Below are 22,982 nucleotides of genomic sequence, written 5' to 3'. Positions count from 1 at the left end.
TCGAAGGCGCCGCTGTACCTGGAGTATTAACAAAATATTATCTACCCATCATCTATACAATCCCTCCCATTTACATCGTCTCTTTGAGCCGCCGTAGCATCATGTCATCCAAGAACCTAATCGCCTCCGACAGCGTGCCCTGTAACACAGATTTCCCCGCCGTCATAGTGAACCGCTCCGGCGCGGGTTGTTCTAGATATGGAATGACTCTCGTCCGGTGTGCTGCTCGGAATGCCTGCATTGTACGTCAATCGTTAGAAAGCCCCCCACTCTTCGACTGGTGGTGATCAATACATACCCTGAGCTGCTTCGCAATCTTTGAAATCTCGTCTTTGATCTGTGTATCCTTCTCCTCTAATCGTGGGCGGAAAGAGCATTTTTTGAACATGAGGCAAAGCGCTCGTTGGTTTGCGGGAATATATCGGAGTAGATTCTCCTCGGGAAGATAAGGTTCCATGCCCAGAAAGGAGTCGATGGCTTGGAATGCTAAGACGTGATTGCCAGAAAGGCCATCGTACTTGACAAATTCGCCATCGACGGTCTTTCCGACACCCCAGCCCTGAAAGCCTTGGATGTGGCTCAGCCAGACAGAGCGAGATACTCGCGAATCATTGAGGTTGTGATAAAAAATTAAGAGAAGTTCTCGAAGCATGGCGTTGAGGTGCCGAAGATACCTCACGCAGGATGCCTTGTCTTTCTCTTCAAAGGAAATAATGGCTCGAACCATATCATAATATATCGGGAATGCCTGGAACGTAAAACAGTTAGGATCAATGACTTCGATATTCCGAAAAGCGAGTTCCTACCATTACTTCCAAGTCATAGAACATTTTGAAGAAAACATCTTCAGATGACCTGATCACCTCTGACAAGCCAACGTTAATCTTATAGATCCTTTCACCATTTACATCAAAGTTAAGCAAAACGTTTGAAGTGTTGTTTCCGCTGTCGGCATCTACGCCGAAATTTCGCTGAAGATATGGCCAAGGCGCATCGAGTTCAGCCGGGAAATTAATAACGGTCTCACTTTGTGCGACCTTGACAACTGGAATAGTTGCCCACCTGAACGAAACTTAGCAACGACATTTCTTTTTGAAAAAAAAAAAGAAGAAACAGGCAGTGTGGATAATACCAACCTATAGGCGTGACGCAGCACTGCGATACAGCAGTAAAATCCATTATATGCATCTCGGGGGAACGACTCCCAGTTTCCAGTTTCAACTGTAGCCAAGATGTCTTCAACCTGAGGGACGTTGATGCGCTCTGATAGTAGTCTTCGCATCAGCGAACGGTATCTAGCACGTTTTTCGTCATTGACCTCCGAATCAAGCGATGGCCTGGGAGTCGGTAAAAGTGGGGCAAGTTCTAGGTAGATATCCTTGTAGGGGAGTAGCGGTGTTGGCCACGAGTTGTGATCTGCCTTTGGCGGCCAGCTTCCGGCGCCATCCTCCTCGACAAGCTTCGATAAAGCCGCGGCGGCTTCGCAACGGTCCTTTAAAGCTGCTAAGTCCCGGATCATCCACGAATTGCCCGGGTTGCTCGCTTCAACGGTCTTCGGGCGCCTTCTCCATAGAATAGCTGCAACGACGGCAACAGGAGCTGCTAAAAGAAAGAAGCGGGAATCCATTGGGATAGTTTGTTGAATTATCCTAGCAGGAATGTTTGCAATCTTGTTCGATCGGTCAATCAAAGACACGTCGAACGATGCTGTGTTGAACTGCTAATGAACTGGACCGCCGATTGTTTCCTCGGTACTTGGATGCTTGAAATGGTGTATATATATACTTTGTAGCCATTTAATCATCATCCACGCAGCTTTAAAGTGTCATGGTGAGTAAAGGAGTGCTTCGGAACCCATGTGGGCTTTTCCTGGATTCTTCGGCATTCCCCAAATATCGTGTTCAGCTTCGAGAGGCAGCCTGGGATGCCTCCGCGGTCTAGAAAATGGCAAACCGCAGGATATTCGGCCACTGGGACCTGCCGGTCCCGGGAATAAGGAGGGCAATAGGAAAGACCCGAGAATGCATACTCAGGGGTCGCGAAAGGAGTGCGCTGAGTCTCAGAGGTAGTATGTGGGATGTGGGATATACTTTGAACATATTGGCAGCGGTTGAATGGAATTCGTGAAGGAATACGATATGGCAAAAACTTGAGGAAGAGGCGAATGGCTGGAAAGCCGAGATCATGGTAGGATCACAACGGGACACACCCGCTATGAGCTAATCGATGCGATCGACAAGATAAGACGATCGCGGAAAGTTTTGGGCCTTGGTTTCGCTGTCGCCTTGAAGCGGAGGGGCTCATAGCCTGGCCTGCCCAAGGGTTATTTTTGTAGCCGAACTGGTTGCTATTTCTGGCTCGAGTTTCACTTCCGGATACTCGTTCCGCAGTCTTGATTGGTTGCACCAAGGACAGATGAAGATATCGGTGCATCTGTCAACACCATGCCTGCGCCCAGGGGCGTCGAGGGTGCATGTCTCAGGGTTGATATCCTTCGTATCAATCCACATATGTCAGGGGCTTTGTTGACAGTTCCAAGGGTCAACAAGTACGGGACAAGGGGTCGGTGCGGCGCCAACAGTGGCATCGATTCGAGTTGCTGCAGAAATCTGCGGCTCAACCCTGGTCATCAAATTTTCTGTTCGTTTGCCTTCCTGTGTCTGGCCAGTCGCCACGCCAGCGCGTCCGATCCAGCCAGCACGGCGCTGAATCCGTGCCAGAGCTCGCATTTGTTTCAGGAAATCAATCAGCGAGGCACAGCCATTAAGGCTGGCTGCAGCAGCAGAAAGGCTGCAGAACATGTATGGAGCAGGCAGCAATAGCGCGATGAAGTGGATGGCCTGAAGGACCTCACTGCTGAACCTAAACTTCACGATTAAGGTTTAGATAAAGATACGCAACGGCTGAGATTCCAAATTCTTGAGTTTTCCCAACTCGCATCGAAGTGGTCATGGGTGTCCAGCGTTGGAGATGGTTGTCGGTTTGGCTGCGATGGAGCGTCGACAGGGGTGCTTTGTCAGCCGGAGCAGTTAGTCCGAGTTCCGGGATGTGGTGCTGCATTAACGTGCTTACTAATGGCCGCCGTCTAGTGAGCGTGTTGGAGACAAGGGCATCGCAGGGGGAATATGGAGGAGAACCAACACTCCGACGGGAGAGCCAGCGCTGGCATTCTACCTGGGGACGTGGAAGTGGGCTTGTTGATTCAGGAGGCCAGGGACAAGCGGGCCCGTCCAGCCTACAGCTTGGCAACGCTTTCTTGTCGGTGAAGACCGTGGATGTAACTAGCTAACGGCCGATGCAGGCTGAAGGTCCCTGGGCCCGGGGGGATGTAGACTCAACAGTTGGAGCAGAGAGCTTCGCAGTGAAGTCATCGTAGGCTGAATGACAAGTTCCACGCGAATGCCTCGTGTGCAAACGCATATACCGTCTCCAGGGAAGGGCCGGCGTCCAAACTCCAAGCATCCCGCCTGCGAACTAACTAACTACAAAACACTGGACAAGACGTGTGCTGCGTTATGCCTCGATCCTTCGTCTCCCCAGAGTACCCACAGACGGCTGCAATGCAATTTGCTTGCATTGTTCGCCAGTCAAGACTGCTGGCACTCTGTCTGCAGTGCCTGGAGATAAAATCTACCTGTGCTAAAAACCCCCGAGTTAAGCGGCAACATGTCCTTGGCAGAAAGCCTCCCTGAGCTTCGCAAACCGCCTGTTGCCCGCGAACCCCAAGCTTCCCATCCCTCCCTTCTGGAGCCTGTTCCATCATCGTTCATTGTTCATCAAGAATAGCGACATCATCTCGAGTTTCGGCGTGGACACTCTTGAGTCGATCCTGGCCCACCATCAAACCCGCCAGTTTATAAGGTTCACCTCCAAAAGAAATAACCAGTGGGGCGTTTCTGGCATCTTCAACGTTCGTCGAACCCTCTGCTCCTAGTCGCTGCAACTAAGACACCACGGAGGACTTCTTTTGAAAAGAATGCCAAATTCAGTTCCTTTGCAATCAGCACGCTCCAAATCGCAAGGCTTGACGACTCCGACGAAACGCTTCCAGTGCACCGTTCCCAACTGCGGGAAGCTGTTTCATCGCAAGGAGCATTTGACTCGACACCTCAAGTCCCCATAGCTCGGAGCCGCAACATGAATGCACCATCTGCGGGAGACGGTACGCAAGAAGGTAGGTGCCCGTCCTGCTCTCGGGGCTTTGACCTTCGATTAATATCTCCAGTGATGTGCTGAAGAGACACGTCGAGAACCATCCGCTGGTGTCAGACTCGCGGCGTATTCACGTTGCATGCGTCCTGTGTCGCGAGCGAAAGCTTCGGTGTGATGACAGCACACCCTGTCGATCTTGCATTCGAGCCTCGGCAGTGTGCAAACGGTTGGACTCCAGGCGGGAGAGCAGCGTGGGCACGGATCCCAGCAACGACGCCTTACTCACTTCAGAAGCGAATGGGAACGCTACTGTCAATGGGGATAGCAATGGGAATGCGCATGCGCATGCGCCAGAGCCCATCAGCGAACGAGACAGAAACCTGACGTCCGAGATTATGGATGTCGACATGATTCACAGCCAACAGCTACCGGTTGAGCATGAACTGTGGTTTCAACATACCGATGCTGCTGCAGGAAGACCTGATATCCCATTTCCGGTTGACCTCCCAGACGACTTTACACGCTGGGCCATGGAGACTGGCGATATCATCTCGTTTCCCGAGTCCAACTTCAAAGATCCTACGTTTCCTCTACCAGCAGGTCTTGAGCCTCACAGCGAGCATTGGCCCCCAGCTTCTTTACCTAACCTGGACTCGAGCGAGAGCGCCTTATCGCTGACTACTTCCAGCCCCTTTTCCCATTACGATGGTGTGGCAGACCTACATCGGTACCTCAGCGAAAATGCAGGCGCTACAAAGCGATTAGTTCAGCTATACTTTGCAGACGTGCACCCTTTCTGGCCTATTTTACACGAGCCAACTTTTGATGCCGGAAATACTCCCGATTTACTACTGGCATCCATGGCCATGCTTGCGAGCTGGGTGAAACACGAGCTGGACTGCCTGAGACTTGGCCCTTTAGTCTTTGAGGCAATCTCTGCCATTCGAGTGGTATGAATACAATCTTCCCTAGGTGGCTTGTATAATGTTGGTTCACATGATTGATTCGGGATATAGGGATCCAGCCTTTCGTTGCCCACATTGCAAGCAATTCTGCTATATGTGGTGTACTGTTCAAATTCTCTGGTAAGTTTTGAACGCAAACTCACGATATTCGCCAGCTCGTATTTGATGACTGATGTCGATATTTATAGAGCACGGATGGGATGGCCGCACGGGCACTCCATTTTAATAGCGTCCTCGTGTCGACGTGTCGGCATCAGGGTATCTTCAGTGGTCAATTTGCCCAGCATAGCCCTGATGATTCTCCATTCGCTTATTGGTTAGCCCAAGAACAACAAAATCGGTCAGTCTCCCCACGCCTCCAGGGATTGCAAGCCCATTCCCAAATATCGTTTGCGTTTAATGCATTCTAACCCAGCCCAGGCTCGCTTTCTCCGTCCTGCGCCTTGATGCTTATCTAAGCGTTCTCACGGACCACCCGCCTTCAGTTCGTTATCAAGAGATCTGCATTCCCTTACCCAAGTCGGCGCGCCTTTGGAGCGCCGCGAGTGAGGACGAGAGATCCAATCTTCAGTGGAAGGAGCCTGCAGGTCGTGAAAAGGTTCCCTTCTTCTTTCTTATCCGCGATGCACTTGATGTCGGGGGGAGGCAGCAGCTACCCTACCCCCTTAACGAAGCAGACTACCACCTGGGCCTCTGCTCCCTCCAAGCTGGAATATGGGACGCAGCCCGCGAAGCGCATAGCTCTGCGGCGGACGAGCTAGTTGTAAAATCGAATGCCGTGGATCCGATCCGGCTCTGGCGTAGTCACCTCAATCTATGGCGGGCCAGTATGGAGAAGGACTGCCAACTGCGTGGCCACTATTTTTCCGGCGCCACTCTCAGTGCCGACCAAATATTCACCCCAATCTTGCTCATTCTCTGGCACCTTTCCGCTCTTAATATGCACGCACCTCTAGACCTCCTCCAAGGCCGAGGCTACTCTTTCAAATCACCACCTGGGACTGCCATGACCACGGTTAAGACGAAAGCGCACCTTCGCACCTGGATGTCTTCGCTCTGCCCTCGGACGGCGGTGTGGAATGCCGCACAGATCTCCCGCGTGTTTGCACAAGAATCCCAAACGCCCGTGCCTAGCGAGAGCATGATGCTCAACCCACTAGCCATGCCCGCCTTGTTGAAGAGCGCCATCGTGACCTGCTCGTACGCATTCAATACCCGTACGTGTGCTGCCTGTATCGGAGTGCCGTGCGTTGATGCGGTCGATCTGTTCAGTGCGGACGACGACGACGAGCGGTTGGTGCGGTGGAAGCAGCACGGCGAACCCTCGCGACCTGGGGCCCGAGCGAGATCCTGGTGTGTCAGTGTAATTTCAAACCACTGGCGATGTGGTTTCAAAAGTTTCTTGTTCGAGATAAGCGCGCCGCCGTGGAGTTCATGTCGTTTCTGGGATAGTCGGTTTGGATGATGGGGCCCTTTTATAGCAGGCTCTGGGAGGGAGGCTACCCTTGTTTTTTTTGTCAATGCAATGTAGATATTATGCGCGTTCTATTATATGATGTCTCCCGGCTCTCCAGCAGGCCGCCCTCCGGAGGACCATCTTGGATATATGAAGACATGCCTTACATTAGAGGGACTATTTAATCGCGCCTATTACAGTGTGTAACTATATACATATATCTACAAGACATATCCACATAGGTCACCATATCCAGGGAGCTGATCGTGGCACTTGAACCCAGAAAAGTCGACCCCGAGCTCCAATGCAGGGACTTTCCCTTGCATGAAGTCGAAAATCACGCTGCTGTAAGGAATGTTTATTAATCCCATCGGCTTGGGTCCTCGCCCCCTCCACCACGGCCCGATCGGCCAGAGAAGATCCTACTCGGGCCCTAAACTCCATTGGGCCTAGACTCCGATCGGCCCAGATGCTCCTTTTTTTCCGCTTGGTCCAACTTTTGTTTTCTTCGCCCATTGAATGTTGTTGTTTTGAATTCTCGATTTTTGCAGATTGAAAAGGAAAAGACGGTTTCGCGCTGGGAGCTAACTTCATTCCAGGGCTATGCGCGCCCTTCTCCAGAATCCTTCCTCATCTATTAGACTTTTCTAGACCGTTGGAAGATGTTCAGCGCGCAGTTTCGAAGCTTCAGATTCAGCCGCAAGCGGATCTTATCTGATCCCACCTTGGCATCCCACATCGCCGAGCCCCACCTGCCCGAAGCTGCACTGTAAACAAAGAAATCCAGGAAGGAGCAGCTGTGCGGGTCGTGCCTGCGTTTTGTAAGAAGCAGCGGCCAATTACTCAGCGGGGGCGATGCTTATGAATGGGCGCGGGGTTGTGCCTGGTGCCAGGAGTGTATAAACTGCGAGTTGCAGAACGTTGATTGCTTTGAGCAGGCATTGAAACTATCCAGCAAGCTATCTACATACAGTCAAAGAGCACCCGAGAGGACCTTTTTTGCTTTTATTCGGCTTGGACGACTCGCATAACTTTTCACATTTAAAAACAGCAAAGCACACAATATGAGCACCATCACCAAAGTCGCTCTCGCGGGTGTAAGCAACGGCCATCCCCTGAACACTCGCTCACAGCGCCCCCTTTTGCTAAGTCCAATCTGCAGGCCAGTGGCAATCTCGGCCCAGCAATCCTCGAACAGCTGCTCAATGCCGGGTTCCAGGTTACAGTCCTCACCCGCGAGGGTAGCACTCACACTTTCCCTTCATCCGTGAAGGTAGCGCCAGTCGACTACAACTCCGTGGCCTCATTAACAGAAGCACTAAGGGGCCAGGATGCCGTCATCTCAACCCTTGCCAGCGCCGCGATCCACGTCCAGCTTGGTCTGGTCGAAGCCGCCGGCAAAGCTGGGGTCAAGCGCTTCCTTCCTTCAGAATTTGGCTCTAATACGGTGAACGACAAGTGTTCCAAACTCCCATGCTTTAAATACAAGGTTGTCGTCCAGGACGCGCTCAAGAAAGAAGTTGAGACGAGTGGAATGAGCTACACGCTTCTCTGCAACGGCCCTTTCTTCGACTGGGGCATGATGGTCGGCTTCGTGATGAATGTCAAGGGCAAGAGCATTGATCTGTACGATGGTGGCAATCGTATGTTCAGCACGACAACCCTGGCAACGATCGGAAAGGCTGTGGTCGGTATCCTTCGACACCCAGAGGAGACTAAGAACCGCGCCGTGTATGTGCAGGACACAGCGACGACGTTGAGGCAGCTTCTGGAAAAGGGTAAGAAGGCGGCTGGACCGGACGGATGGACCGAGAATATCGTCTCTCTCGACGAGGTGGTGGCTGCAGGCTGGGAAGAGCTGAAGAAGGAGGTTCCAAACCCGGCCAGCTTCGCCCTGAACTTTGTCAAGGCATCGATCTGGGGCGAAGGATACGGCTGTCACTTTGAGAAGCTTGACAATGAGTTATTGGGCATCAAGGAAATGAGCGAGGAGGAGGTTCAGGGCGTGGTAAACAGATATGTCAGCTCAAACTAAACATTCGACAAATAAAATGCCGGCAGGGGCAAAAGGCTGGGAAGCGCATAGGTGGCGATTTGATTAGATTTTAAATGAAGCATCACCAATTGCACTCCAGGCCTTTTCTCAATCATCCCGTCTTAATCTGTAAAAATTAGGCGACTTCTCTCATTGCTGAGCTCCCACATTGGCCCTTGGCAAATCTCTGTGTGGGAGATGCGTTGGCCACAAAATGTCGCAAGGATGGTTGAAAGTTCGAGAATCAATCCATCCTGGCCCGAAGTCGAGAATTCAATCAGCAAGATGACGACATTCCTGGGAACAGAAGGGAAGTTTTCGTTTCTCCGCGCAGCTGCGGGCGATAGTAGCATTGACCAGTTATTGCCTACATATGGTTTGGATCGGGCGGTGTTTTCGGCCTTCTAAAAAGAAAACAATGCGAGCCCACGCACGCAAAAATATACGAGATGCGACTAAGCGGGAAATCTAAATTAAAAGGAAAAAAACGATCCCGATCTCAAATCTGAGGGCCCGGGTCGAAGAATACGAGCTAGGTGCATGACCATCTGGCGAAGTGTGGCTTGCAAGTTGCCGGGGAAAAGGGGGATCGAAACTAATCTCAGCTCAGATATTGATGGGAGAAAAGGAAGGGAGCTATTCTGGGCTCTATACGAAGTAATAAGTTTGGATTAAACAAATCTCCCCCTTCAATTATCTATCAAAGAAACAAAGTTAAATCTTTGGCTGATCGCACTGATGCATGTCGAAGACACGGCTGCACCACGATCGGATGTCATCCCAATGAACTAAATATACATGTAGCAGAACGGCCCATCAATGGTTGAGCCCATATCACCCACTCGCTGCTTGGGCGCAACAGCCCCGTATTCCATCATTGTGTCCAGAGTTATGTTATCACTTGGTGGGACTAGAGAGCGTGCGGTTTAATCAGTACGTGCAAACTCTACCAAACGTAGATTGGGCGAGTGGTAAAACGTGGCGAAACTTACCGTTGAAAGCAGTGCCCGTGCCAAACACTTGGTGCGTCCTCGCCTTTGGATCCAAATTCTGCCAGATTGTCCACACGCGGTCAACCTGCGCATGGTGGAGCCAGAATGCCGGATCGCCAGTGCTCGAATAGGCGTCGATTCCGAGACCGCCCATCGAGAAGTGGCCGCCAGCATGGATACCATCGATGGCTTCAAGTACAGTGTCGAAGCAGCCGAGATCTTCACAGCCGCTGGTCAACGTGGCCAATACGTTGGTGGGCCTGGTCTGGTTGCTATACTTAAGCGAGAGATCTCGCATCAGACAGCGTGGGTTATAGCCAAGCCCGTTGTTCGGGCCTTTCGGCTCAAAGGCAACAGGGCCCAGGTTCACCGAGTAATCTTGGAAGGGCCCGGAGTAGACACATCCTCCGCCGGTGCCGGGGGGGATGTCAAGGGTGATTCCGAATGCCGAGATGGTGGTAGGTCCGTGAGGGATTGTTTCGCCGTTGCTTCCCATCGAATATCGGGACCCGTCGAAGACCGTCGATTTTCGCGGGTCTTTCCATGAGAGAGTCCAATCCCAGTACGGCTGCGCGCCACGGTAGCCACACTCCTCCCGAAGAGCTTTTTCATAACGCCACACCAAGTAGCGATGAAAATGGAAAAACAGGCCCTGTTGTCATGGAAGGTCAAGTCAACCGTTGTTCTCGGGAATTAAGGATAAAACAGCAAGACTATCATGCTGGATGCACGCACGCTAAAATGAACATAGGGCGTCTGCTCGATGTGTACAGCACTGAAGTCATCGTAGCGACTCCTCGCACCAGGGACATCCTGCTTCGAGCTCAGGGGAGCTTTCTTCTGGAGGCATTTGACTGCTCTGATGTAGTCGAGACGTGACCGTTTGGAGAGGGATCCCCTGGTTTTGCAGGTCAGTAAGCAGCCATGCCAAGGTGTTTACACGCTGGGATACCATTCTTGACGGAAAACCATATTCCGTGGAGTACATCCAGTTTTGCGGGTTTTGACTGTGTCCAGGATGTACTCTTGGTATTCCCTCTGCAGTTTCTTTATCTCCCGCGATGCAGCTCTCTCAGGGTCCCTGTGAGGGGTGACAGCGCCTAGAACATTGCTTACTGTGCACAGTAGCAATACCGATAGGGAAACGACCTTCATCTTGGTATAGAAAATCACCAATTTCTGAATGGATAAACAGGCTTGCTTCTCTGGTCAAAGAGCAGTTGCAAAAATCTCCTTCCGATCACCCAAAGGCAGAACGAGCGGGCTTATGTACTCCTGTCAGGCTAGCCAAACGGCTATCCGTCGCCCGATCCAACATTTTAGCTAAGGGAAATAGGAGTGCGAGTGGTCCAAAATTGGAACCCGTCAACTGAGGCCGTGCAAATATCTCGACCCATGTAGATAAAGAAGCTCCATTGTAGCATTTGCAGGGGTCGCTTCCCATCCCCTGCATGCGTAAATGCATGCGCGAACCTTCCCAGGGTCCCATGCAAGCACAAACCGGTACGACAAGGAACGTGGAAGGATCGCATAAACGGGTCTTCCAGAAAGAGCCGACTCATCTTCAGCACAAATGGAGCGCTGATGGAACGCGAACCACTCCCAGTCTCCCACATTCCCGTTTATCAAGGACGAAACGGCCAGCCTCGTCTCCCACATAGCCCGTAGTTGCCAGGGCTCGAGGTCGTCTTTTGCAGAATCCAGTGGGCGCTCCACATATTCGTATGATAACGAGTTCGTTTGTTCAGCTCGGATTCAGCAGAGAATGTAACGGGATGGCCCCAGAACTCATGGGAAAGGAATAAATGCGATCCCAACCCCACGGCAATTTGCTCTCAAACTCAGTAAACGAGCCGTGCAGACTTCAGCCTTCGCGAACAAGCCCATTCTCCATCTGCCTTTTTCAGCACCATGAAGTTCTCAGCCTTCTTCGCCGCCGTGGCCCTGTTGGGTCAAACCACCTTGGCCACCAGTCTCCCGAGGTGCTCACCCTACTCTCACACCCCATGCAAATGCCCTCCCGGCACAGACTACTCCGAGTCCGTGACCTTCAGCGTCATTGGCGCCAACGCGAAGGATGTTGAAGCCTTGATGAATGACTGTACGTTGGGGATTTCCTCCGGCGTTATCTCCATATCGCAGCTGACTAAGCCCCGCAGACTACGAGTGTGGCTGGCTTGGCGCCCTGCCCTGGAAGACCCAAGGCCCGAACAACCGGCCCCACGTCTCGATCCGCACCACCGAGTTCCCCACGCCGATCGGGGTCTATAATGTTTCCGAGATCGTAGGTCCCAACTGCTCGCCTGTTGCTGCGGCGGCCACTGACACTTTGAATATAGTTGAACGAGTACCGCGTCAAACGCGACGGCTCCTTCATCCAGAAATTCGAGCAGCTGCCTTCCACCGTTCCCCTCGAGTACCACGACGGCTCGGGCTCCTTCAGCGGCTACTGGGTTACCCTTGAAGCCACTAGCATCTTCAAGTATGAAACGCTTGTGAGATGGAGCATCTATGCTTGCGAGACTGGACATGCTCGAAGTACGTTGATAGATGCATCTTCCCCATATTTACCGGCCCACCGCGACTAACATCTTGTTTGCAGACTTTGCTAAGTTCCACGAGATTGCTCTCGCCAATGCTACCAGCATCTTGGAATCCAGAGGGGTCATTCATGGCATCAATGTCGACCCTGTTTCTGTCCAGGAGTTTTGAAGAAATCTGTGAGAGCAGGGGCACATTAGAATGTTTGATTAGAAGCATGGCCATAGATACATAGTTACATACACAATGAACAAATGGAAGTGAATAGGGAAGAATCAGAATGTTTACATCATAGTGATTGGTGGCACTCTGTAGACAATAAATAAAAGCACTTCTTACATCTGACCTGCATCTGAAAATACGTATCGACACTGGTAGATGAGCTCGTTTGTCTCCTTTTGTTCCTAGCATTGAAATTTGATTTGCTCCATCAAAGGATTGCATCCAAGTACATTTAGTTACATATGTAAACTCTTTCAGGCAAAATAAAAAACCAGAGAAAGAAGAAAAAGCGCAAAGAATAAGGGTCAAAAGTGGTGAATTACACATTAATTTTCAAGATTTTTGTAAAATGCTATGCACCCGACCGACGATACTTTTAGACATGGATCTCCAATTGGGAGCCAGAGAAACTAGAAACATTCTAAAATAAGAGAATTACGCCCCGCGCGAATAAGAGTCAGCCCGCAGTTCAAACACCATTAGGCTCTTCTCTCCGAACGGCTTCCACATCATCTTCCTGCCAACCCTCTCTGGTATCTTTGGGAATGCGGATAAAGAAAGTGAGGAACAACGCTGCTGCGGACATGCCCACTGCCAAATATGCAGCGGAGTGATATCCCCGAAGAAGATTTTTCCCGCCTTCAAAGGTGTGGACCTCGATAGTTCCAGCAAAACCAAGACCAGTACTCATGCCGTAACTGAGTAGTGTACCGACCAAAGACCCTGCAATACCTTGATGCTGGATCATGACAGTATTGCTGGCGATGATTTGAGCGCTGGTGGTGATCAAATCAATCGTAAATGCGGATATAAACATTGCCGGGAACGCCATCGCCCAATAGGTCAGCTTGGCGGGAATGGTAGCCAATAGCACGTTGATAATGACCATTGCCACGGTGCCCATACCAATGATGACTTGGGCCGGTACTCGAGGGATAAGCCAGGCGGCGAGGAAGGAATTTGCGGCGCCGACAATAGTGAGTGGCAAGTACTGAACACCAACCCTGATCAAGCTATCTCCCCGAATCGTTTGCATATAGATGTTCATGTACCAAAAGTAGATGCCCAAACTCATGAAGGAGAGGAAGATGACCAACATGAGCTTGCCGAACGAGGGTGACTTCCAGATGTTAAAAGGCAGGATTGGTTCCTTGGCGACCTTCATTTCCCAGTATGAAAAGCCTGCAAAGTGAATAATAGACAGGATGAGGAGGGCAATTTCGTAAGGGCTATCCCAGCCGACAAGTGCCGCTTGACTGTGTGCATAGTGGTTAGTCGCCAATACTAGGTAGACGCCTAGGAGGCCACTTACTTCCAAACGAAGTTAAACAAGATAAGTCCGCCAACTCCTAGATATGCACCAACCCAGTCGACCGTGCCGTTGGGATCTAGAGGGGTATCGGGAGCAACCGAAAAGATAGCAGCACCATAAACCGCCACACCAAGTAAGCCTCTGAACAACGGGATGTTAGCAAGGACTCAATGTCTAAGGCGCGAGATGTCCTACTCACAGCATGAAGAACAACCATTTCCAATGCGACAACTGGACAATGACTGCGCTGATAAGAGAACCACCAGCCGCGCCAACAGGAGCCATTGCTCCGAATAGAGCAATGCCAAGATTCCTTTTCTTCCCTGGTGGAAAGGTGATACCCAACAAGGCGACAATGTTAGGGATCATGAGGCCGCCGCCGATACCGCACAGTCCACGCATAAAGCACATCGAAATCAAATTGGTTGAGAATCCACCACAAAAAGCCCAGACAACCCACCATACACAACCGAGAGTGAGGATGTTTTTATGGCCATAGATCGCACCAAGACGGCCGCCTGTCGAGGACACCGGTGGTCAGCCAGGCATCACATAATGGGCAAACGAGCAAGAGGAAGGTAAGGCACTAACCGATAAGAACAAAAGAGCCTTGTGTCAATGGGTACGAGGCAACGATCCAGACCGACTGTACGTCCGTTGCGCCAAGTGCCTTTCCAATAGCAAGACCAGAGTTGATACCAGCACCAAGAGGAATCATTTGGACAAGTTGGGTCAATGTGATAAACACCATAAAGATGTTTTGCATCTTCTCGCTCATCGGAGAATTTGCTGGCCCCGGCATCACGTCGGAGGCGGCATTGTCCTTTGGGGATGGCCCCAAAGCTTCCTTCTCTTTTCCATGGTCAAGAGACACAGAGGCATCATGTTTGGGCGACACTGTGCCAGTGTCATGCCCGCTTGTTGAAGAGCCGGCGCTCATCGTGGCTCACGGAGGGAATTTGGCGGCCAAGGTCTTGGGTGAGCTTGTTGAAGATAAGGTCGAGTATGAATGCAAGAGAAGCGCCGAGACAGGATGCGAGAAACCGCCATATCTAATGATAGATTTATGGTGGCCGGACGCGCCATGTTTTGTGTCATCTCGAAGCCGAAAAATGCCAGTCCAGCATTGATTAACAAGATGACCAGCAGCTTTGTTTGGTGCTTTGCGGCACTTCTGGCGATCATCCCACATCGGCCGGGGGGCACTGACTAAACACCCTCCAACCCCTGAGCCAGAACACCGCCGTCCCGCCAACACTGCACAACGCTAAAAATTACTCGGTTTCCGGGAGATAAGAGCAGTTCGTCACCTACTTTTCCCGGGTGCCGAAGGCTCTTTGATGGACATCCGCGACCCATCATTCAGCAGGGGCCCGCAAGCTGAGTGTTCGGTTGCCTCCCAGTGTTTACGAGGTCCAACATGTATCCCGATGGGATAGCAGCCATCCCACATCAGCTTCAACGCTGAGTGGAACAATAAACGGCTCGCTGGGAAATCCATGGAATAAATATACAAGGTTGGAGCCCTACGATGGCGCCGGTGTGGCAACTCATTACACCAGATTTGTCAATATGGGCGACTCCAACGAGAATGGCGAGCGCCAGTACCACAACACGAACTCTGCCTATGTGCTTCCGAACGAGTAACGTGGCCCTCTCTCCGTCTCGTCGAGATGTTCCGTCTGACAGAGATCGTACAGTGCCAGAGAGCAGGATCGCCTCGACACCCAGGCGGCTGCTATCGTCGAGATGCTAGGCGGAGCTCCGTTCCTAGCGCCTTTTGAAGGCTTGAAGAATGCATCCAAAGCGGTCGATGTTGGCTGCGGCACTGGAGTTGCGACAGTCCAAATCGCTAACAAGATACCGTCTGCCAAGGTGTATGGGCTCGACATTTCACCCGTGCCGCCAGCTGTCCAGAAAATAGCTCCTGGAAACGCCGCTTGGGCCATTGGGAACGTTTTAGACGTCGACAATAAAGAATCCGAAGGCGAAGCTTGTCAGGAAATTTTTGCGCCGAGCGGGCTGGACTATGTATTTGGACGGATGCTTTTCCTTGGACTCAACGACTGGTCACGATACTTTTCGATAGCCTCTCGCGCGCTAAAGTCGGGCGGTATCATCGAGCATCAAGACCTTGACTGGGCGTTTTATCGTGTTGCGTCATCCGAATGTCTTAGCGACAAATGGGAATGGTACCAGGCTGTCGTTTCTGGTCTTAAGAAAGCAGGGCTGTCGACCCGTTCTGGTTCTGGAGCAGCACAGCTCATGGCCGAAGCTGGATTGGAGGTTATCGGCACTCATACCTTTGAGTTTTCGTTTGTGCCATCGACCAAAACGCCCAACAGCCAGGCCATGGGCAGATATGTACAAGCGAAGCTGTTACCGAATTACCCAGAGTTGCTTCGCAAGATCCTCAGCGACAGTGGTGCCAGTGAGGAGGAGATAAAGAGACTGTCAGAACAGTGTTTGCGTGATATTGTATCGGAGGAGGGCATCCACCAAAAGTACACTGTCACAATCGCTCGAAAACCATAGAATGTTCTATTTTCCTGTACTTCACGGCCTCATTTGTATACGAAGCGCGCCTTTGATTCTTTCTTCATTTGCCAATTTTTTGGCCATGATCGAATATAGCCCGGTGCATTGCATTTCTGGGACTCTCAACAAGACAGATGTATGTACATACATTCTTTTCGCATGAATAGCATCATTCCCTTTTGGGGTATCCTGAAACTTGCATTTCTATCTCTCAGGATGATTTTGCCCAGGGAAGTGTAGATGGCCCTCCCCTAACAGCTACACAGCTCAAGGTAATAGCACTTGCAGTTGCTATTGTATTTGGTGTCGAGACAGTCAATACCAGTCCATCCAAAGGGATGAATGTTCTGATCAGCTGTAGCAGCCAATCAACCTCGACTTGAAGCCATTGCCGGCCATAATCTCGCGCGAGGCCTCGTCAAGCCTGCAGAGCTCCAAATTGTAGTCTCATCCTCACATATTGAGCCGAGTAACTTTCGTTGATCAGTCCGTCACCAGTACGGAGTAGCAACGGATGAAACCACGACCGGTTCCGGGATATCCCAGAGAATTGGAGCTTTGGGATGCATTCGCTAGGACCTTGGACAAGTCGCCCATGTCTGATATCGAGGCTGGAGCCCATGTTCTGCGTCTTCGAGTTTGACTCAATCCGAATCCCTCGAATGTAAAAGTCGCGATCTCAGGGACAGATACTTGGCGCTTTGGGTTCGTGCTTATTCAGCAGGTCTCATGTGACCGATGTGAGGCGCTCGGAGCTCTGGGCGTTGCTCTCTTCGTCTTCGAGGTCGCTGCTTGAGACATTGGAAGCAGACCTGGGGGATTGCGTTCTGGCTGAACGAATTAGTTTCTCATTGTTATCTATATCTTTTAGCCTCAGCTTTGCCATTGGGCCTTTTTTGTCCCATCTTCAACCTCTGACTTGCGCCAACGAGATCATCGAAGGTACTCAAAGACATCGCCCCGAGTCTACCCTCCCCGCGAATCCCAATTGCTAGCGTCTAGACATGGATGCAAGGGATAATTTGAAGTGACCAACAAGCAACGACGCCGTACTCCGTAGTCACTTTGGCTTTCTCCTGGGCTTTTCAACAACACTCCAACCCCAGCAGCCTGCAGGTCTTGTTGTCTTCCTCCTATCTGTCGTCATCGAAAACCGTTCCTGTCTCACGCCATCGATACTTTTGTCGCCTGCGATGCATACGGGCTTTGGGGTGTACAGGTCGTGGCCTTTCATCCCATTCGGGTCGACTTAATTGATCCCCCTTTGCTTTTCTCTGTTACCATTGCCCGAGAAGGTCGATAAGTCTGCGGGCCCTGAAAGCGATCAAGCACCAAAGGGCGAGAGGTTTATGCAGTTAACGAGCTTGTATGCGAGTACGGTTGTCTGCAAACCGATCGGTTGAGACTGAGACTGATCCTCTTTTTCCTTATCGCGCACAGATTCTCCTCAATTCGCCGCCAATTTCACGATTCTGGCACGACATTACTCCTTTTTTCGGTGCTCTTCACGTTGGATGAAACCTCATCGATAGTTAAAGTAGGAAGGAAAGTAAGGGGCACAAGTTTTTCAGAGGGCATAATTTGTGAAGAAATTGGGTTCTGGGTGCGAGTCTAGGTGGCTCCCCGAATATATGGCCTCGCGCCAGCGGGAGCGTTACCAGGCCGTGAGACATGGTTCTGAGAGCTCTAGCACCGGAAGTCGACATTCGCATGACACCCTAAGGCAGAACAACCGATCATCTGGAGCTGGCCGTTCCCTCCCTTCCCAGGGTCAGATGGGAACGGAGAACAGGTATGAGAGATCTTCTCTTTTGAAATTTTGTTCTATAGAAGGTTATACGCTGTGGAAGAAACGGCATCAACATGTGCACTTCCCATTTGGAGAAGCTCTATGCTTCAGCTTGATTCCCAAGTGCTGCGTCGGCGATCTCGTCGGCGTTTTTGCATCGAAGGATATACATATTCAAAGAAGCTGGACAAACTGATTCGGGAGCTTTGACAAATAGGTCACAGTCCAGTTCGAGACGTCCCTCGTCGGTTTTTGACGATGTCCCGCATGTCCCCTATCTCTCTGAATCTTCGGACGTGTCGCCGACAGACAGGCGTTCGTCTTACGGGTTTCGTAACCATAGAAAAGCTCTTGCTCGACTAGATACACCAGACTATCCTGCAAGCAAAATGTCACGAAACAATCCTCCGACGATAAATCCTCGCCCCCCTCCTTCTCTTCATCCTGTACCACCTTCTCCGTCGTCCCCTCTTCCTCCAACAAGTGCCAACCAAGGAACCTTCTTCAACGATTCGTCTGAATTTGAGACTTCTCCATCCCTCCGCCCAGCAACAGCTCAATCCGTTGTAAGCAATTCCCCTGACCTCGGTTATGACAATGACGGTCGTAGGCCGTCAATTGCCAGTGTAGCGACTGGGAGTAGCGGGGGTTCAAGGTCCACTGGCAGTGCGCGGTTTCATAAACGACTGCAGGGATTTTTCGGCGACGAATACCAAGATGGCGTCTCCATGGAGCGATCTATATCGAACCGGGTACCTAGCATCGCCCCAAGCCGCGATAGACACAATTCGTTGAATTCTTCAAACGCGCTAGAAAGACGACCATCTCCAAACCTCTCTGCACCTCGTACCCCGCTACCGTCTAGCGAAGTCACTCCTTGGGAATTCCAGGACTTTACGGATATACCTCATCTAGGAGACGCTCCGGTTCGCGAGGAGCCTACAAATCCTAACGGTAGATATCCCCCCAGTAGTTCAACTATAAAACCAAAACATCGATTGCACTTCGGCCACCGCCATAATAGGAGTAAAGAAGACCAGGCTAGCGCTGCTTCCTCGCAGCAGTCCGCGAGTCGTGAGAATCTAAACCATCCTCGCCCATCGAAAGACCAGCCCCTCGGGACTTCGACGCCAATGAGTATGTCAACCACGACACTTGCTGGCCGCTCCACAAGTCCGACTCCCAGCGCACAAAGTATCAATCAAGGCCAGATGTCACCCAGTGTTCCGACACCTAAACGCTCCTTCTTTGACAAAATTCGAAGACCCAAAGGCCACCACCCTTCGGCTCTTCTGAAGCATTTTCCAACCTCCTCAAGCATTCTCCAGGAACCTTTGAAAGGTCCTAAGCGCCTAAAAGCCGAGATGTCGCCTGCTTCCCGTTCTAGAAACGGGAGTGGAGAGGCAACAGTTCCTGGAGGACAATGGGAGTATATCGATTATGATCGAAAGAAAGAACCCTCCAGCAAGGGTGGCCCCAGTAAACTGCGACATGGACGACTACCATTTGGTCATGATGGTGGGTCAAGCAAAGATCCTTTTAAACAGGAGCGCGAGACGTTTCAAGGCGAGCATGTCTATCTTGACACAAATCTTGGCGATATGGAAGGAATTATCCGACAACCTAGACCCGGCTCACCTACAGATACAGGGGATATTTTCACTGGCGCTGACTATGGCACTGCTAAAAGCGAATCCCGAACAGTTCTCGATAAACCTACGGCAGGTGATTGGCATGCGCCGGACAGCTGGGCTGTGAAAAAGCCTAGTGATGATATCGTTAGCAGACTTCCCGAGCTTGCGGAGGATGATGCTAGCTTGTCAGTGGACGAAGACGGGCATCCTTATTGTGTTCGAGTCTTTCGCATTGATTCCACTTTTGCGACGCTTTCTGCGGGCCTTAATACCACAGTTACAGAGATTCTGGAGATGCTTGGTCGCAAATCTTTCCTCCAAGACGATTTAAACAATTACGATATTGTCATGCGGAAAAATGACCTATCAAGGAGATTAGATCAGGGAGAGCGGCCGATTCTTATGCAGAAAAGGCTACTCGAACAGGTTGGGTACCAGAACTCTGATCGGATTGCAGATATAGGACGGGAAGACAATAGCTACCTTGTCCGCTTCACCTTTCTTCCCACAAAACTGGGAATTTACTCGAGCCTGGACTCGGAACTCGCATTCAACGAGAATCAAAAATTCAGCCATCTAGACCTTCAAAGCAAGAATCTCGTCACGATTCCTATCAAGTTATATAAGAAAGCGCCAGAAATCATCTCTCTAAATCTATCGCGAAACCTAGCACTGGATGTCCCGAAGGATTTTATCCAGAGTTGTATTAACCTGCGCGATATTCAATTCATGAGCAACGAAGCGTGGCGTCTCCCAGCGAGTTTCGGTTTGGCAACCCGGTTGACATACCTGGACATCTCGAACAACTGCTTAGAGCAACTAGAGCACGCTGAGCTGCATAATTTGCATGGACTTATCAGTCTAAAGATGGCCAACAACAAGCTTTCGTCGCTGCCTTCGTACTTTGGCGATTTTCCCGCGCTCAGACACTTGAATATCTCCTCCAACAATTTTCAATACTTCCCGGAGTTTTTGTGCAAGTTAACCTCCCTAGTACATCTTGATATAAGCTTCAATCAGATTACGGAGTTGGCTACTATTGGTCAATTGCGATCACTGGAAAGGCTTTGGGTCACCAATAATACATTGAGTGGACCACTCGGAGAGACATTCCGGCACCTGGTGAACCTCAAAGAAATGGATGCTCGGTTTAACGATATTACTGGTATTGATAACCTCACGCAGCTTCCTCGTTTAGAGACGCTCCTCATCGGCCATAACTCCGTATCTACGTTCTACGGCTCGTTCACGAAGCTGCGGACTTTGGTGCTTGATCATTGTCCAGTGACAGATTTTCACCTTACTGCTCCCGTTCCTACACTCCAATCCCTCAACATCGCATCAGCAAAGCTTGTTCAGTTCAAGGACTCACTATTCACTAACATGCCGAATTTGATGAAACTCTTTCTTAATAAGAACCATTTCGTCACCCTGTCGCCATATATCGGGCATCTTCGACGGCTTGAACATTTTAGTATAGCAAAAAACCCGTTGTCTCAGTTACCACCGACCATTGGGTGTTTAACTGAATTGAGGAGCTTAAATTTGAGGGAGTGTAATCTAAAGAAGCTTCCGGCAGAAATATGGTACTGCCTACGTTTGGAGGTCTTGAATATTTCATCCAATGTTCTTGACACATTTCCTAAACCAGCAACTTCCCCTCCCAAACTCCCAACCGCGGAGGTTCAAGCGAATGGCACCGGCACCCCGATGTCGACTCCTGGCTTATCAAGCTCGGCTAGCTACGAAGAGCTTGGCAAGCTGGAAGGGTTCGAAACCCGACGACCAAGCCAAGCTTCGGGCGGATATCTTAGTGCAGGCAGCCCCCCTGCTGACGCTACCAGGAAGCTATCTGTCTCGTCACTTAGTGGGAGACAACAGGCCGCCGCGTCTCGACCGGGAGCGGAAGCATTCAGAAAGGATTCGACTTACTCGCAGAAGATGTTGAACACGTTCGGCGGTTCGTTGAGGCAATTATACCTCGCGGATAATAGGTTGGAAGATGACATTTTCCATCAGCTCGTATTGCTTCCCGAATTGAGGATACTGAATTTATCGTATAACGAATTGACTGAGCTTCCGCCAGGAGTCTTGAGGAGATTGCAGTTTCTGTCGGAATTACATCTTTCCGGAAATGAGCTTAGCACCCTCCCTTCGGACGACCTTGAAGAATCCAGCAATCTCAAAACCCTATACATCAATGCAAATAAGTTCCAAGTACTGCCCGCTGAGCTATGCAAGATCAATAAACTTGCAGTATTGGATGTTGGGAGCAATTCTCTTAAGTACAACGTTTCGAATTTCCCGTACGATTGGAATTGGAATTGGAATCATAATTTAAGGTATCTCAATTTCTCAGGGAACAAAAGATTTGAGATCAAGCCGAGTTCATCATACGCATCAGGCGTTGGAAATATAAATGGAACGGACCTGACCAATTTCAATTCGCTCAATTACATTAGAGTGCTCGGGTTGATGGACGTTACGCTCACTATTAGAAATGTCCCCGAAGAGACTGAGGATAGACGTGTTCGCACATCGGCGTCGGCATCTGGATCCATTTCCTACGGAGTTGCGGATACGCTCGGTAAGAATGAGCATCTGTCAATGATAGATATGGTCGTCCCGCGTTTCAGAGGAAATCCCATGGAAACTATCATTGGACTCTTTGACGGCAATACATCGCTAAGCGGCGGCTCGAGAATCGCCAAATACCTCCACGAGAACTTCCCTGCCGCGTTCGCAAGTGAGTTGAATAAACTACGAACATATAAAGATGAAAATGCAAGTGATGCCCTGCGAAGGTCTTTCTTGGCATTAAATAAGGATCTAGCAACAGCAGCACACAAGTCGATGGATGATAGAGAGTCTCGGCACTGGGATCGAGCTTCTGGCATAGGGAAAATCCTCAATCAAGACGACATTCGGTCAGGAGCTGTTGCGACGATTCTCTATATCCGAAATATGGATCTCTTTGTTGCCAATGTTGGTAACGCTCAAGCTGTTCTGGTCCAATCAAACGGTCAACATAAATTTCTCACTCGGAATCACGATCCTGCCGAAAAATCAGAAAGGCAACGCATAAGGACTGCTGGTGGCTTCGTTTCCCGAAATGGAAAATTGAATGACCGCTTGTCCGTTTCCCGAGCCTTTGGCTTTTTCCATTTGATCCCTGCCGTCATGGCTGCGCCAGATACTCTGAAAGTCACGTTGACGGCGCAGGATGAAATGATTATTCTCGCTTCTGGAGAATTGTGGGATTATGTGACACCAGACGTTGTGGTTGATGTTGCTCGAGCTGAGCGTTCCGATCTTATGATCGCATCTCAAAAGATTCGCGATTTGC

The 22,982-nt window shown here is 50.5% G+C and overlaps 10 protein-coding genes across 10 annotated transcripts in view; 6 read left to right on the top strand and 4 right to left on the bottom strand.

Annotated features, from left to right (window-relative positions):
• Window positions 1-70: 70 nt before the first annotated feature.
• Window positions 71-1,627, bottom strand: UREG_01042 (uncharacterized protein; the record flags this gene model as incomplete). The annotated part of the gene is made up of 4 exons (XM_002541480.1): window positions 71-235; window positions 299-748; window positions 807-1,062; window positions 1,137-1,627. The coding sequence occupies 4 exons, from the start codon at window positions 1,625-1,627 to the stop codon at window positions 71-73; spliced, it is 1,362 nt and encodes a 453-aa protein (XP_002541526.1).
• A 176-nt stretch (window positions 1,628-1,803) lies between these two features.
• On the bottom strand, window positions 1,804-2,186 carry UREG_01041 (uncharacterized protein; the record flags this gene model as incomplete). The annotated part of the gene is made up of 2 exons (XM_002541479.1): window positions 1,804-2,052; window positions 2,091-2,186. The coding sequence occupies 2 exons, from the start codon at window positions 2,184-2,186 to the stop codon at window positions 1,804-1,806; spliced, it is 345 nt and encodes a 114-aa protein (XP_002541525.1).
• Window positions 2,187-2,444: 258 nt separating this feature from the next.
• On the top strand, window positions 2,445-2,822 carry UREG_01040 (uncharacterized protein; the record flags this gene model as incomplete). Its single annotated transcript, XM_002541478.1, has 1 exon — window positions 2,445-2,822. One exon carries the CDS (start codon window positions 2,445-2,447, stop codon window positions 2,820-2,822), a length of 378 nt encoding a protein of 125 aa, XP_002541524.1.
• Window positions 2,823-4,547: 1,725 nt separating this feature from the next.
• Window positions 4,548-6,582, top strand: UREG_01039 (uncharacterized protein; the record flags this gene model as incomplete). The annotated part of the gene is made up of 3 exons (XM_002541477.1): window positions 4,548-5,102; window positions 5,306-5,457; window positions 5,538-6,582. The coding sequence occupies 3 exons, from the start codon at window positions 4,548-4,550 to the stop codon at window positions 6,580-6,582; spliced, it is 1,752 nt and encodes a 583-aa protein (XP_002541523.1).
• A 1,055-nt stretch (window positions 6,583-7,637) lies between these two features.
• UREG_01038 (uncharacterized protein) lies at window positions 7,638-8,608 on the top strand (the record flags this gene model as incomplete). The annotated part of the gene is made up of 2 exons (XM_002541476.1): window positions 7,638-7,670; window positions 7,736-8,608. 2 exons carry the CDS (start codon window positions 7,638-7,640, stop codon window positions 8,606-8,608), a joined length of 906 nt encoding a protein of 301 aa, XP_002541522.1.
• A 788-nt stretch (window positions 8,609-9,396) lies between these two features.
• UREG_01037 (uncharacterized protein) lies at window positions 9,397-10,755 on the bottom strand (the record flags this gene model as incomplete). The annotated part of the gene is made up of 4 exons (XM_002541475.1): window positions 9,397-9,518; window positions 9,601-10,252; window positions 10,336-10,498; window positions 10,541-10,755. 4 exons carry the CDS (start codon window positions 10,753-10,755, stop codon window positions 9,397-9,399), a joined length of 1,152 nt encoding a protein of 383 aa, XP_002541521.1.
• Window positions 10,756-11,511: 756 nt separating this feature from the next.
• On the top strand, window positions 11,512-12,312 carry UREG_01036 (uncharacterized protein; the record flags this gene model as incomplete). The annotated part of the gene is made up of 4 exons (XM_002541474.1): window positions 11,512-11,701; window positions 11,760-11,884; window positions 11,940-12,138; window positions 12,203-12,312. 4 exons carry the CDS (start codon window positions 11,512-11,514, stop codon window positions 12,310-12,312), a joined length of 624 nt encoding a protein of 207 aa, XP_002541520.1.
• Window positions 12,313-12,832: 520 nt separating this feature from the next.
• On the bottom strand, window positions 12,833-14,615 carry UREG_01035 (uncharacterized protein; the record flags this gene model as incomplete). The annotated part of the gene is made up of 4 exons (XM_002541473.1): window positions 12,833-13,619; window positions 13,676-13,816; window positions 13,875-14,193; window positions 14,267-14,615. The coding sequence occupies 4 exons, from the start codon at window positions 14,613-14,615 to the stop codon at window positions 12,833-12,835; spliced, it is 1,596 nt and encodes a 531-aa protein (XP_002541519.1).
• Window positions 14,616-15,247: 632 nt separating this feature from the next.
• Window positions 15,248-16,210, top strand: UREG_01034 (uncharacterized protein; the record flags this gene model as incomplete). Its single annotated transcript, XM_002541472.1, has 2 exons — window positions 15,248-15,318; window positions 15,376-16,210. The coding sequence occupies 2 exons, from the start codon at window positions 15,248-15,250 to the stop codon at window positions 16,208-16,210; spliced, it is 906 nt and encodes a 301-aa protein (XP_002541518.1).
• A 1,634-nt stretch (window positions 16,211-17,844) lies between these two features.
• Window positions 17,845-22,982, top strand: part of UREG_01033 (uncharacterized protein) — a gene marked incomplete at both ends in the record, with an annotated part of 6,785 nt that continues 1,647 nt past the window's right edge. Inside the window, 3 exons of the mRNA XM_002541471.1 lie at window positions 17,845-18,005; window positions 18,220-22,382; window positions 22,413-22,918. Coding sequence (XP_002541517.1) covers window positions 17,845-18,005; window positions 18,220-22,382; window positions 22,413-22,918 — 4,830 coding nt within the window. The remainder of the gene's footprint in view (window positions 18,006-18,219; window positions 22,383-22,412; window positions 22,919-22,982) is intronic.

This window comes from Uncinocarpus reesii, genomic scaffold (genome assembly GCF_000003515.1).
Source record: "Uncinocarpus reesii 1704 scaffold_1 genomic scaffold, whole genome shotgun sequence".
NCBI classification, from domain to species: Eukaryota; Fungi; Ascomycota; class Eurotiomycetes; order Onygenales; family Onygenaceae; genus Uncinocarpus; species Uncinocarpus reesii.
The sequence above is the reverse complement of the archived record's forward strand: the minus strand, read 5'-3'. Positions and strand labels throughout refer to the sequence as shown.